The 12,319-nt window shown below is 41.5% G+C and overlaps 1 protein-coding gene across 2 annotated transcripts in view; it reads left to right on the top strand.

The window, feature by feature from the left end:
* The window catches only part of GAD2 (glutamate decarboxylase 2), a 39,107-nt gene extending 35,969 nt beyond the window's left edge, over nt 1-3,138 (top strand). For both annotated transcript variants that reach the window (XM_021533111.4, XM_085565342.1), the window contains 3 exons: nt 500-607; nt 1,565-1,654; nt 2,275-3,138. In XM_021533111.4, coding sequence (XP_021388786.1) covers nt 500-607; nt 1,565-1,654; nt 2,275-2,448 — 372 coding nt within the window. In that variant the 3' untranslated portion in view covers nt 2,449-3,138. The remainder of the gene's footprint in view (nt 1-499; nt 608-1,564; nt 1,655-2,274) is intronic.
* The last annotated feature ends 9,181 nt before the right edge of the window (nt 3,139-12,319 follow it).

Raw genomic sequence — 12,319 nt, 5'->3', positions numbered from 1 at the left:
TCTACTCATTCTGTGCTTAAGTAAAAAAGAAAAAAAAATTTTGGAAAGTCCCCAGCATATCATTCCTGGAAGATGAAAATCCCCTATCCTGAAAATAATGGGAGACTCCCCACGTCTGGAACTACACACCTCCTTAAGACCACCCCCCTCCATGCCAGTCCAAGCTGTCCAAAACCATCCTCAGCCTCTCTGCAAAATCTGCCAAAGGTACCCTTCGAGGTGCTATTCAGATTCTCAGCAAAATATTCCTGAGAACCAAGCAAGTATCTGATGCTTATTTTGCAGAGTTTGCTATAGGGGTGCCAGTGGGAAGAGCTAGAGACAAATGAGCTCTGCTTATCAAAGTGTCCTTATCACATAGAATCAGATCCTTGATCTCACAGACACTTCTGAGAGGTGACTTCTGCTGATGTGTTGGCAAGTATTGCATGGTCCTTTTGCCCTTTTAATTCATAGAACAGATATTTATGTAACTTCTTTTCTTCATTTCTCTGTAAAGGGAACCACAGGATTTGAAGCACAAATTGATAAGTGCTTGGAACTTGCTGAATACCTATACAATAAAATAAAGAACAGAGAAGGGTATGAAATGGTGTTTGATGGAAAGGTATGTAGTGCAACTTCTTTTTCTCAGTTGGCCAGCAGTGTTTGCTTCATTACCTATTGGGATGCCACCAACAGGTCAAATCAAGCTGCATGAGACAGAAAGCAGGGACCCTTGTAACAAAATCTCATGTTGTGCCAGTTCCTCCCTTCCTCATGTAATGCAGGGACAAGGGAGATGAGGCAGCTATGCATAAGTGCTCAGTTTGCTCAGTTTAACCCTGCTGAAACAAAACAAAACACCGGTATCTCAGCCTAGCACAGCACACAGAGGTACAATGAGTACCAGCTCTTATGTTATAAAAACAAGTTGCAGTTTGCTAACAGCATGGTCTGTTAGGAGTAGGTGTACAGTACCCCACAAAATGCACAAAAAATGCAAAAAATGTCAACTAGTTTTTTATGCCTTTCTGCTTAGTGGTCCCATAGACATTAAATGAGATAAGATACTGTGGTGCATGCATATTAATACAGCAGCTAGCTGAATAAAATTGAGAAGTAATAAATTTCATTAAATGTAAGAAAATCTTAGTCTATCTTATGCAACACCTGTGGCTCCTGTTTACACAATCAGATTCTGTATTATTCTGTCACATAATAAGAGTAAATGACACGGTCCTCACCTCTAAATTATCTGTAATAGACTCTTGCCTTAACCACACAATCCCTTCAGCCCCTGGAGGGGATAGGAGCTGCAAAATCCAGATGCCTTTCAGAAAGGCGTAAATATATTTGCCCAGCTGGATGATGTGTTTCTGCATCTGACACCCTGGGAATAAATTGCTTAGAATTATCTTTTCTCCATTAATAATGATGATGACTCTCAGTGGACCACAATAATGAAAACCATTGACTGTTGTCACAAGATGATGTATGAGAGGGAGAGAAGACATGAACTTAATTGCAATTGAGATCTTATGAGCATTTCTTACAACATAAACCATTATTATTCTGTGCTTAGCCTCAGCACACCAATGTCTGCTTTTGGTACATACCTCCCAGCTTGCGAGGAATGGAGGACGGCGAAGAGAGAACGAGCCGCCTGATGAAGGTGAGCAGTGAAAGCCTTGCAGGCAGGCAGTCCCCAGAGTGATCTCCCAGGGCACAGGGCAAGTGAGGTTCTGGCAAAGGACAGCTCCATGGTCATTTTACTGCAGGCCAATCTGCTCTGGTCCCCAGGTGTGGCGTTTCCTGGCTTTTCCCAATGTCCAGTGCCTGTATTTGCTCCGTGTTTATGCACGGAAGGTACTGAGCACTGCAGTCACTGAACACAGCAAGGGCAGCAAAAGCTCAACAGCACTACAGCACCCGAGCATAAGAAAACAATTGTAGCCATGTTATGAGCAGTACAAAAAACAGCTACTGTGTCCCTGTCAGCAATATTGAGGAAGTAGCAGAGGGAAATTTCCCCCATCAGTTAAAGAGCCTGACAAAGAAACAGGAAAAACTGAATGCCTTTTCAATGTGACATTTATTCCTTATTGGAGGTTAATGTTTTTATTAGTATTGGTGTAATTTCATTTCAGCTGCTTGTAGCTCTCCTATTAAGAAAAAAAAGGAAGTCTATTCTGTTTTAGTAACAATTAGGGTGATGACAGTAATGAAAATAATTATAATAATGACAATAATAATAGTCATCATCATCATCCCCTACTTTCTGTTGCTCTGCAGGTGGCACCAGTGATAAAAGCCAGGATGATGGAGTATGGCACGACCATGGTGAGCTATCAGCCCCTGGGAGACAAAGTGAACTTCTTCCGGATGGTCATCTCCAACCCTGCGGCCACTCACCAAGACATTGATTTCCTGATTGACGAAATAGAACGCCTGGGACAAGATTTATAATAACTGGGTGTGAAAGTCTGTTCCTGGACCTCTAAGTAGACAATTAAGTTGTCACAAACTGTGCGAATGTATTTGTAGTTTGTTCCAAAGTAAATCTATTTCTATATTGTGGCGTCGGAGTAGAGTACAGTTTAAAATCAAGAAACATGGCTCCTTTAAAGTCCTTTCCTGAGTTTTAGAATGCCTCCTTAATAATTAGCTGCACAAAAAAGCTTCATTGAGACAAATGAGGAAGACCAGAAGATACTTAAAATTTTACCCCAAATTTTAACATAATAATTCCTTTAAATTAACAGCAATCAGACTGAATGATGCCAAAGTTGCCCAAAATTATGACAAAATCAGATTGGGGGGAGTGGGAGGGGGTGGTGAGATGCAGAATATACATGCTGTATGTTTAAAAGTGAAAGGATTTTGCCTTTTTCGTAGTATTAGAACAGAATTTCTAATTTACCTATAGCAACATTTCAAATGTATTTAAATAAGTATAGTTTTACAAAAGGAAATATATATATATATAAAAAATCCTATTTTGTAAACTATATATTTTTATTTTATATGGGTTATGAAACTGCAAGTACAGAAGCTAAAAATTAACTGGGATTCTTTTTCTTTTGATGGAGGTGCCTCAAATATTTATTACTGCTTATTTTAAAAGACAAGCCCACGTAATACATTCTTTCTCCATGTCATATGGATTGTACATCTCCAGGGTTGGTTACTGAAAAACCTCAAGAGGACTGCAGCTCTTACAACCACTTAATAAGATCAATTACAGTACAACAATAGCTTGCTATTATTCCTAATTATGTTTCCCACGTGGCCTAAGCAGACGCACAATCAATATACAGTGCTAACCAAGACTGAAATAAGGTTGTGTTTGGATGGTTTCTGTGTTCTGTGTTTAAAAAGCCTATTTAAAAAAAAAAGGTCACATCTGAGTAAATTCTTATCTCAAAACTATTGCTGCTGTGGGTAGTCCCAAATTACATTGAAAACCTCACAGCTACATTAAGAAGGCGAAGACTTCTTATAGGTCTTATATACAGGTCTGCAAGACAAGGCCTAAATTAAATATGACTGTAATCTGAGTGACAGGGATGGGGTCTAGGTACAGACTGGTTTGTCAAAGGATTTCACAATGCTGGACTCCATCCTTGTCTACAATGAAGTCAAGATATTATCTGCCAAAGAACAACCCCTACAGAGCCTCACAACCTCTTTAGAAACCATGGGCACAGCTCTTGCAGAAATTATTTGCTGCGTCATTCCTTAGCTTTAGAGGTGTCTCTGGCATGGAAACTTAAATTTATCCTTTCTCCCCCAACATCTGGAAGTGTTGGTAAGAGTTCTGCAGCTTTGACCTGTCTACTTATAACCCTACTAAAGTTTTGGTTTTAACTTTGCCTAAATGGCCAACTTGTGTTTGTAAAGCAATATGGTTTTGCTGTCTCTAAAATACTTGAAGACAAAAAAAGAAGTGCAATGTGAGTTTAATTTCATCTAAAATAGATAAATGGAGTATTGATTCAATGTAATATGAGGACATAAAGTAAGAGGAAATAAATAGTGTCTGTAATTGTGTTGCCTTTATTATATTGATAGTACTGTTTTGTCACCTCAGATTGAGGCTGTGCACTTTAGATTTAAACTGTATGATGTTGCAAACCAACATGTGTTGCTGTATAAGCTTGTACAATATATTATTGATATGTCATTATTTGTGTGGTAGTGATATTGACTCTTGATATTGTAAGAACTGCATTCACGCCTGTCCCTCTACTGTATCTCCGCTTGATGTTCTCCTCTCCTCGTCAGCTTCTGGGCACGCCCCTCGCTCACCTCACCTCAGTGGACTTCCATTGCCACCTGCACTGTGCTTGAAGCCAAGCTGTAGAGGAGATACCAATTCTGTCAGAAAGGCCTCAATGTGACCTCTGCTAAACGTGTCAAAATAAGCAGATTAATCACTGAAATACTGAGTAGAGCAGCAAATTATATTCTTCTTCTTGCTGGGAAAAAGGCAAGCAAAGAACTTATAAAGTAAAAATAGGACAGGGACCATGACAAAGGTGACCAGTAGCCCGGTTACATCTTGCATGTGCAATTACGTTTTAAAGTGCTAAGTGCAAACAGCATATTTATTAGATGTATGTGCCAATCCAAGATTTACATTTGGTGTTCCAGGAGAACCAGCATATTTTTTTTAAAACATTACTGTACTTATTGCAGCCAGGAAGGAGCAGCATAGCAATCTGTTCTTGTGTTTGACCAAAGTATCTTATCTGTGGTGTTGATCTAAATCCAAATAAAAGTGTAACATGTGACTCTGGGTCTTTTCATTAGCAGCTGATGAGCACTCTAAGCGTTTATCACTTGTGCCACTTCGGAGCAAGGCCCCAATAAAGAGAATGTTTAATTGGAACTTTTTATGTCTCCTACTGGATTTTTTCATTACAAAATGCATTCTGTTCATACTGTAACATAAAAATACAACTCCACCACTAGACCTTTTCTGAGTCAGTACTCCAGACCTTTTTTGGAGGCAATACTCAGCACCAGCATATAATGGTAAATCTGCCATCTGGTATTCCTGCACCTTATCTTTACAAGATGGATTTAGTTGCTCTTTTCTCCTCAGACAGCCTCAATTTTTTTTATGCTCTGTTTTGTCTTTTTATTTCACAAGTACTTATCCCCAAATAAATCATAGACTCAAATCAGCCTTCAGGACAGAAGTGAAAGCAGTCAGGGCACTTGCCATGACAGCATAGACTATACAATGGCAACAATTTAAAATGGCTATGAAGTAAAAAAGACAAAACAGCCAATACAAAAACTTAATATTTTAGTCTTTAGGTCTCTCTTAGCCCAAGGCAACCTACCTTCAAAGTCTGCCACCAATCTGCTCTATTTCTCTTCCACCCTCTGCGATGCTGCCTAGTGCAATACCAGCAGCACAGAAATTAAACTATGCTGTTAAAGCCACAGCAGTCTGGAAGCTCATGCCTGAAATGGGATTTTTTCCTATATTTTCTTTAAATCTCTAGCAGAATTTAAGGTTAAAGGGGGATAATTTACTGTCCTCATCCCAGTCAAATTCTCCATTTGGCACTGGGAAGGGAAGCACTGGTTTAGCCTTTTTGAGCACTACCGTCACAGGACTGGATGAAGCTTGGACTTGTAAAAGTGACTGTCTTGCTGAATACCTATGCAATAAAATACCCAGTAGTTAATAGTTGCTGGGCTTTAATGCAGAAAAAAACAGTGTAGGTGGGCTCTTGTGCAGCTTCTGCAAATCCTTGGCTCTGGTGCTGTATTGTCAGCCATGAGAGTGGCTGAGGGGCAGATAAGAGGCTGAGGAAGTTGTCAGCCCAGCTGAGTCTGATAAGACAAGATGGACCACCCAAGGACGTGGCTGATGTGGTCATTGCCTCTTGATGACTTTGGCTCTTTGTGGGTTCTGCAGATGGCCTCCAGGCAGGACCCAGGGAGAGCCCCTTGCCTACCCAACAGCCTACATATCCAAGGAAGGCAGATTTAAGAATCAGGTTAGTTGTACTTGACTCATGTATCAGCATGGCTAAGGAAGGAACAAAGCAAGACAGAGCTCAAGATGTGTACCTTTTATCTGACTTAGCCAGGCTAACTGCCAAGAAGAAATTCATTCTAGACAGAAAGCAAGCCCCATACAAAGCCACAGAACTCTGTCTTTAATGTGCTAATGTCTGAGTCCTACAGTGTCTAACTATCATGTTTCTACCTGGACAACCTAACTAAAGGGACTAATTCAGCCATCAAGGGAAAACCAAGTGCTGCAGCTGAAAGAATTACAGACCTGACTTTGCTCTTCACTGAAAAGATAGAACACCTAAAGGCCATGGCACAGTTCATTACAGCACTGTAGGATGCAGGTGTATAGATTTTACACTGTACTTTGGAGCAAGAAATTGGGTCTGAGATTAGAAGAAAAGGAATATTTACCTCTTTTTGTAATAGAATAAAAGCCTTGCTGCTGAAATTCTTGCATTGCAAGTGAAGATGAAAAATACCCTGTTCTATAAATTCCCATTTCATGAACAGAGCAAAGGCTGTTTTCCCCAGGCACAAAAAAGTAGCAAGTTAAGCAAGGATGGAAACTTCTATTCTCCCATACTCTTCAACAGCTGTCCCAGCACACGTTCTCACTCCAGCTGATGCTGACAATTCCAAAAGCATTCAAATATCTAACTTTAAATGATGTTAACCCAAATTGATTAATCTCAGTCCTGTAGAGTACTCACTTTTAGCCTGTGATCTGTAATGCCCTAGGGATAATTTTCCATAGATCTGTGACCAATGATCATTAAGGGTAAGTTCAATGCACTGCTTTGCAGTATGTGAAATTTCTAAAGGAGTCCTCGCCTTCCATAGAAAGGAATTGTTTCTAAAACACTAGATTTCCCATTAGAAGTAACAGGATCTAGTGTGTTACTGACATCTGACCTGCACTGGACATTAGAACCATGTCAGATTTTAATTATATAGCAACAGAAAGATACAAACATTAAACTAATAAGCGGGACAGGGAGCGTAAGAGTAGGTGTACTTAATTTGTCCCATCAACCTGTAAAATGTTATTATTTTATATAATCCTGTATCACTAAAGTTCATTTTTCTCCCACCTCTACACTCCCTGCATGACGGATTTCTGTTTTCCTCTCCATCCTCCTTTGTCCCAGGAATGAAAGTGGTTCTGGCAGAAGAGATTGTTGGGACTTGATGTAAACATGTTTTTGTTGCTCTGAGAAGCTAAAAGGAAATTACTTGTATTGAAAGAGTCAGCTGCAGCCCACAGCTCTTTAAAGACAATCTATAAAGAGGGATGGGGCCGTGTGGTTGGGGACTGCACACACCAGGACCGCAGAGCTCCCCAGGTGCTCCTTTGCTGGGGGGCAATGCCCACCATGGAAAGTCACTCCACAGCAGTCCCTGCCAAACAGCTCCACCTAATTTCCCCATTCAGATGAGCCACTCACTGCTCTTCATATTGCACTGGTAGCCAGTGGAAGCCCAAGCCTGGCAGCAGTAAAAGCTGTAACATTGTCAGCTCCAGACTGAGAAGCATGGAAAGGACTTGGGGAACAGAACTTTCCCAGGACTTTGTCTCACATGATTATTTTTCTCTTTCACCGGTATTTCCGTCTGACCAATAGAGATTCTAGGAAAAAAAAAAGTGACGTTTGGATTCCTCTTTCAAAGAAACTGACTTTGAGACATAAGTAGTTTCTTTTCATCAGTTCCCAGGTGCATTGTTGAGACTCTCAGTTCAGTCAAAGAGATTCTCCCGGGCTTCAGGCCTGGGAAACTTAGAGAGAAAGAATGAAAGCAATTATTATCTCTCTTTCTATTCATGCTGTTTATAGATATGATTCTCCAGAGTGTGCTATTCATAGGTTGCAAATAGTGTGAAAGGTTTTTACTTTGAGACCACTCAGGTTTCACCTTAGCAAGTCAGATCACAAAAGGACTTGCTACTTCTTAATAAAGGCTCTCTTTTTTGCCTTCTGATCATTGGAGTCATTCCGAACTGTCCCTGACTCAACAGTGTTAATGCATGACTTCCACCAGCATGATAAACCCTTCTGGCTGCAGAAAGCTCAGAGAAACAAGGACAACAGCTCTGCACAGTGCCTGCAGAGAGGACTCCTGGGGCAGGTGGGACTGTGCACCTTCCTTCTGCAGCAGGTACTTACATCCCTGCTGGGATCAGAACACACAGAAATGAGTTATGAATCCCCATCCCTTGTCCTATGGTTATTGACTTGCCAACACTTTGGGCTGCTACTCCAAATAAGTCTATCTATAGTAAATTTGGGAGACTGAGAATTAAACTGTATTAATAGTGATACTAATGAGCAGGACATTAATAAAATGCAAAATGCCAGTTCTGAATAGATGCTTTAATAGAAATTTTTAGACTGGACATTTATCATTGTGCTATTTTCTGTAACAACTTTGGATTAAAAAAAAAAAAATCCTGTTTTAAGACTGCAGACCCAATAAGCTGCCTCAGGAATTCATATCCAACAGCAAATGACAAATGGCAGCTTTATGATATAGTGCAAGTGCCTCAATATCTCACTCTGTCCTTTTACCTGCAATACAAATGAATTGCAGTACTGACTACTACAGAAGTGTTTTCCTTGCTTAACCACATTTACTAAAATTTCAATAGTTGAAAGAAATAATCACACTGAAGTGAAATACAAAATACCTACAATTTGTTGTAGTGGTCAAAATTGTCTGTTAAGGCACACACTTAGGGCCTTGTTCGTGCATATCACAGTTCAATTTGCATTGATTCATTTCTCCCATTGCCATTTCTCTTATTTCATGTTTTTGTGAGCTGGTGTTGCAGAAAAATCTACAAGCAAATAATGTATTATTGAAATGACACTGGCCCCCAAGAGGTATGCACAGATCATCTCACCATTTTGCCATTGGTTCTGAAATATCCTGCCCTTTTTTTGTCCCTGTGACAGACTTTGTCTTCTACAGATTACAATTTGCAATCACTTTCTCCTTGTCTTCTGCTAGTTTAGCTACAATCATTATGAAAGAAGGGACAAAAATGATCAAACTCAAAAAGCCTTACAGTGATTGGAGCTGATTGTAGATGCCTCAGTTGTAACACAGCTGAAATTACTGATGTATTACAGTCCTTGAACACAATTTAAGGGCAGTAACTCTTAAATTAATTGCAGCTATTGATCACTAGCCTTCATATTTTCTGCACAGAAAGCCTCCTCTTTGCTCACATTGTAGGCAGCCTCACTTGTTTTTAGAGTGAACCAATTAAACCACTTCTATGGAAACCTGAAAACATTTGGCAGAGTCTAATCCAAGCAGACAGCACCAATGCTGCACCAAGTTGGACTTCTGCATCACAGAGGACATTGCAATTTAAAAATACTCCTGCTCTCTCTCGGGTACACAAAAAATACCCTGGAGTCATGCACAAAGATGACATTCTGCAGGCTGTAACAGAGACCTCTTGGTACTCATAGAATCACAGAATTTTTTTGATTGGAAAAGACCTTTAAGATCATTTATTCCAACAATTCACCTCACACAGCCAAGTCCACCACTAGACCATAACTCCAAGACAGAGCACTGTGCTCTCCATCATTCTCTGCTGTATTACTATGTAGTCACTGAACATGAACTAACTTAAAGTTGATGTTCATGAAGAACAGATACAATAAGAGTAACAGCAGAAAAAATAGTCTGAAGATCAAGAAAGGCCCAGAGGGAAAGTCCTCTCTCTTTTTTGGTGTTTTGGTGGTTGGGACTTTCAAAAATAACATCATGAGGTCTCGGGCCCAAACCTAATTTGTCAAATGAGATCTGAACCCACTCCAATAAAGTGTTAGTTGGTGCATATATGGGCAAAAAATGCTCTTAATCCCTTTTGTGGACATATAATCTGAGGAAGCTGTGATGGGGTTGGCATAAAAGTGGTAAATAAACGTATCCCGAGAGTTTTCTGTAGATGGCTCTGCATAAGTCTGTCCCAGACCTGATTTTATCCAGCTGCTCACTAATGATTCAGACTGAAATACAGACTCTGTCTATCAAGACTTGATGGTGTGGTGCAAGGAGGGGCAGAAGTCTGGGAAGAACAGAGGAAAGGTACCAGCCGATTTCAAACCAATCTTGACAACCTGGAAAGATAGGATGAAAAGATGGGTTGGGTTTCAGTAAATGCAGGTGAAGGGTGCCACTTCAAGCAGGACTGTGGTCAGTTGACCCTCGCTGGACACTGGCCTCTAAAGCCACTCTAGCACTCCCCTCCTCAGGTGAGCAGGGGACAGAGAATTTAACAAAAGGCTCATGGGTTGAGATAAGGATGGGAGAGATCACCCTCCCAGTTGCTATCACTGGCAAAACACACACATCTTAGAAAAATTGCCTTAATTACCTCTATTACCAATCAAATCAGAGTAGGATAATGAGAAAATAAAACCTTAATCTTAAACCACTTAAAACACCTTTCCCTCCCCCTTCCCTTCTTCCTGGGTTTCACTTCAGATTTGCTCTACCTTCTCCCTGCAGTAGCACAGTGGGTGGGGAACTTCAGTCAGTCTGTTGTATTGTCTCTACATTCCTTCCTTCTCAGCGGAGAGAGAATTCCTCACACTCTTCCCCTGCTCCACGGTGGGGCTGCACTCACAGGACACAGTCCTCCGCCAGCTCCTCCAGTCTGAGTCCTTCCCACAGCTCTTCATGAAGTGCTCCAGCATGGGTCCCTTCCCTGGGCTGCAGTCCCTCAGGAACAGGCTGCTCCAGGGTGAGTGTCCCACAGGATCATAAATCCTGCCAGCAAACCTGCTCTCTTGTGGGCTCCTCTCCACAAGTCAACAGGTTCTGGCAGGAGTCTGGCCCAGCACTGGCTTCCCACAGGGTCACAGCCTCCTTCAGCTGCATCCCCCTGCTCCAGGGTGGTTCTCCACAGCTGGGGGGGGATCTCTGCTCCTCCGTGGCCCTCCAGGGGCTGCAGGGACACAGCTCCTCTCCATGGTCTCACCACGGGGCAGGGGAATCTCTCCTCTGGCTCCTGCACCACCTCCTGCCCCTCCTCCTGCACTGGCCTCATGTCTGCAGAGCTGTTCTCTCACATATTCTCACTCCTCCCTACTTCATTGTTTTTCCCCTTCTTAAATATCTTATCCCAGAGGCCCTACCACCACACTGATGGTCTCACACTTGGGCAGTGGTGGATTTTCCTCTTGGAGCCAGCTGGCATTGGCTCTGTGAGATGTGGGGAAGCTTCTAGCAGCTTCCCACAGAAACCACTTCTGTAGCATGCCCCGCTACCAAGACCTTGGCAGTAATCACAGTCATAGATTGAAGGTGCTTTATGTAACAGCCTTTCAAAAAAGGGTCTCAATTATTGCTGAACAATGTTTTATCAGAGAGAAAAAGTACATAGTCAGGCTGGAATATATGAGTGGGAAAATGGTTTGCACCACAGACTGAGTCATCCTTCAGACCTAGTCAACAGTGAGGACTGGTACAGCCTCAACGAGGACATAATACTCGGTTTTAGGCATCACACTTCCAGGCAAATACTAAGAAGAGAGCAATAATTATTAGCAATCTAAAAACACATAATCATCAAGGGAATAGTGGAATTTGAAGGGTCTGCCTAAAAACTGCCTGTCAAATTTATTATGGAAGACCTCTAATATCTAGAAGACTGCTTTAGAGAGGAAGGGATTTTTATTCCTTCGTGGTCATGAAGGCTCAGAAAAGAAACATTGTGTTCAAACTGCATCAGGAATGATGCAAATGAATATTAGAAACAGCTTTTCAGTGTTAAAGCTAATAAAGTCTGAAAACAGATTACCTTGGGAAACCACAGGATGTTGGAGGTCTTCAGAACAAAGAAACTGATGATCCCACTTGAAGCAGAGGCATGGACCAGGGACTCTCTTTGAGACCCTCCTGCTGCATTTTTCTGTGCCTCAAGGCAGCAGCCCTGGGTTGATCTTTGACTACCTGCAGTGACTTTCAGCAACAGTTTTCAAGACTGTGCTGTGGATCAGCATGAAGTTAATTTTTCAGAAATCCACTGTAGCAAGAAAGCTGTAGAGATCCCAGATAAACAGTGTTATAACAGATGTAAGGAGCTGTATTTATTGCCCTCCTTTGGCAAAGGCTGACCTGGCTGCTGACCTGCCAGCTCCCCAGACTGCTGCTACCCTGCCTTAACCATAGAGTTGGTTGTCTCCTAGATCATTAACTGTTGCAAAACGCAGCAGAAATTTCCTAAAAAATTCTCAAATTTCAGTACCGTGAGACAGGTCAGAACCAGAACTCCAGATTT

Source organism: Lonchura striata, chromosome 2, assembly GCF_050655825.1.
Source record: "Lonchura striata isolate lonStrDom1 chromosome 2, ASM5065582v1, whole genome shotgun sequence".
Taxonomy (NCBI): Eukaryota; Metazoa; Chordata; class Aves; order Passeriformes; family Estrildidae; genus Lonchura; species Lonchura striata.
This window is presented reverse-complemented; position numbering and strand designations above follow the sequence as displayed.